Genomic DNA, 1,079 nt, shown 5'->3' with positions numbered 1-1,079 from the left:
GAGAGATTGGACGGGGATGGTATAGAGATTGGACGGGGATCGCACAGAGATAGTCCAATCAGGTCATGCCATGTGTGGAATCCTTGTCTGTGTGTGGGAAAGGTACAATCAAGGCACCACCGTAATATCATTCTATCTCTGTGCTTCATTCCAGGCTGAAGGGTCGGCACAATGACACGGGAACCAACCTGTTCTCTCATCCTGACCCCGCCTACAACGTCACAGGTGAGCCCCGCCCATTACACCGGGAGTGTAGACGTGTGGTTTTATTCTGTGAATGGGGGTGAAGCCTGAGGATGGCAATTACGAATGGTGGTTACATTGTTACCCTATAGCCTCATTGACAGCTCTCTGTGTCCCCTCCCCCTCCTCCAGGTATGGCCGACCGCTGCACGGATGAAGGATTTGGCGCCATGGCACTGGATGATAAAGGAGTCATGTATTATTTCAGAGGTAACCGACCCCCCACCCAATCAGTGTGCCCATTTCCGTTAATGAGACGTGCTCTGTATTGTACAATGGAGGGCACAGAAAACGCAGTTCATGGGGCAACATGCGGCATCTCAATGCTGCCAATCAGATCAGCTGAATTCAGTTAGCATCCTTGCTGAAGGACTGTTGATGTAACATGTGTATATACACTGAGCGGCCAGATTATTATGACCCCCCCATCAGTACTGCGTTGGGCCGCCTGGTGACTCCACGAGATGGTGAAAGTTGATGCGAGGAATCTGACACGGCGCTGTTGCCCTTCTGTTGTCTTGTACCAGTCTTGCCCCTCCCCCGTTCTGCCCTAACATTGACTAGTCGCTGACGGCCACAATTCGCACGTTCAGACCCAGATTTTCGGCTGACAGTCCGGTCTTTAAACACTTTAACAATGAGCCGCTCTTGAACATTTACCTAATTCTGCTGTTTTGCTGATACTCGCTCCATGGCTCCGAGCAGGCCCGTATTTCCCACAAGGCCACCGAGGCCCGGCCTCGGGACGGCAGAGCGCCTCGGGGCGGCAGCGGTGACCTTGTGGGGAAGTTGCGGGCGTCGGTGTGAGGTGCCCCGGCGGCGGAACTTCGGCCACC

General features: G+C 53.8%; 1 protein-coding gene across 1 annotated transcript in view; it reads left to right on the top strand.

The window, feature by feature from the left end:
- Positions 1-154: 154 nt before the first annotated feature.
- Positions 155-1,079, top strand: part of HPX (hemopexin) — a gene marked incomplete at its 5' end in the record, with an annotated part of 19,501 nt that continues 18,576 nt past the window's right edge. Inside the window, 2 exons of the mRNA XM_018572920.1 lie at positions 155-225; positions 376-453. Of these exons, the coding sequence (XP_018428422.1) occupies positions 155-225; positions 376-453 (149 nt within the window). The remainder of the gene's footprint in view (positions 226-375; positions 454-1,079) is intronic.

Source organism: Nanorana parkeri, unplaced genomic scaffold (genome assembly GCF_000935625.1).
Source record: "Nanorana parkeri isolate BGI_ZX_2015 unplaced genomic scaffold, ASM93562v1 scaffold2169, whole genome shotgun sequence".
In the NCBI taxonomy this organism is placed as follows: domain Eukaryota; kingdom Metazoa; phylum Chordata; class Amphibia; order Anura; family Dicroglossidae; genus Nanorana; species Nanorana parkeri.
Note: the sequence above shows the minus strand (reverse complement) of the source record. Positions and strands in the feature narration are given on the sequence as shown.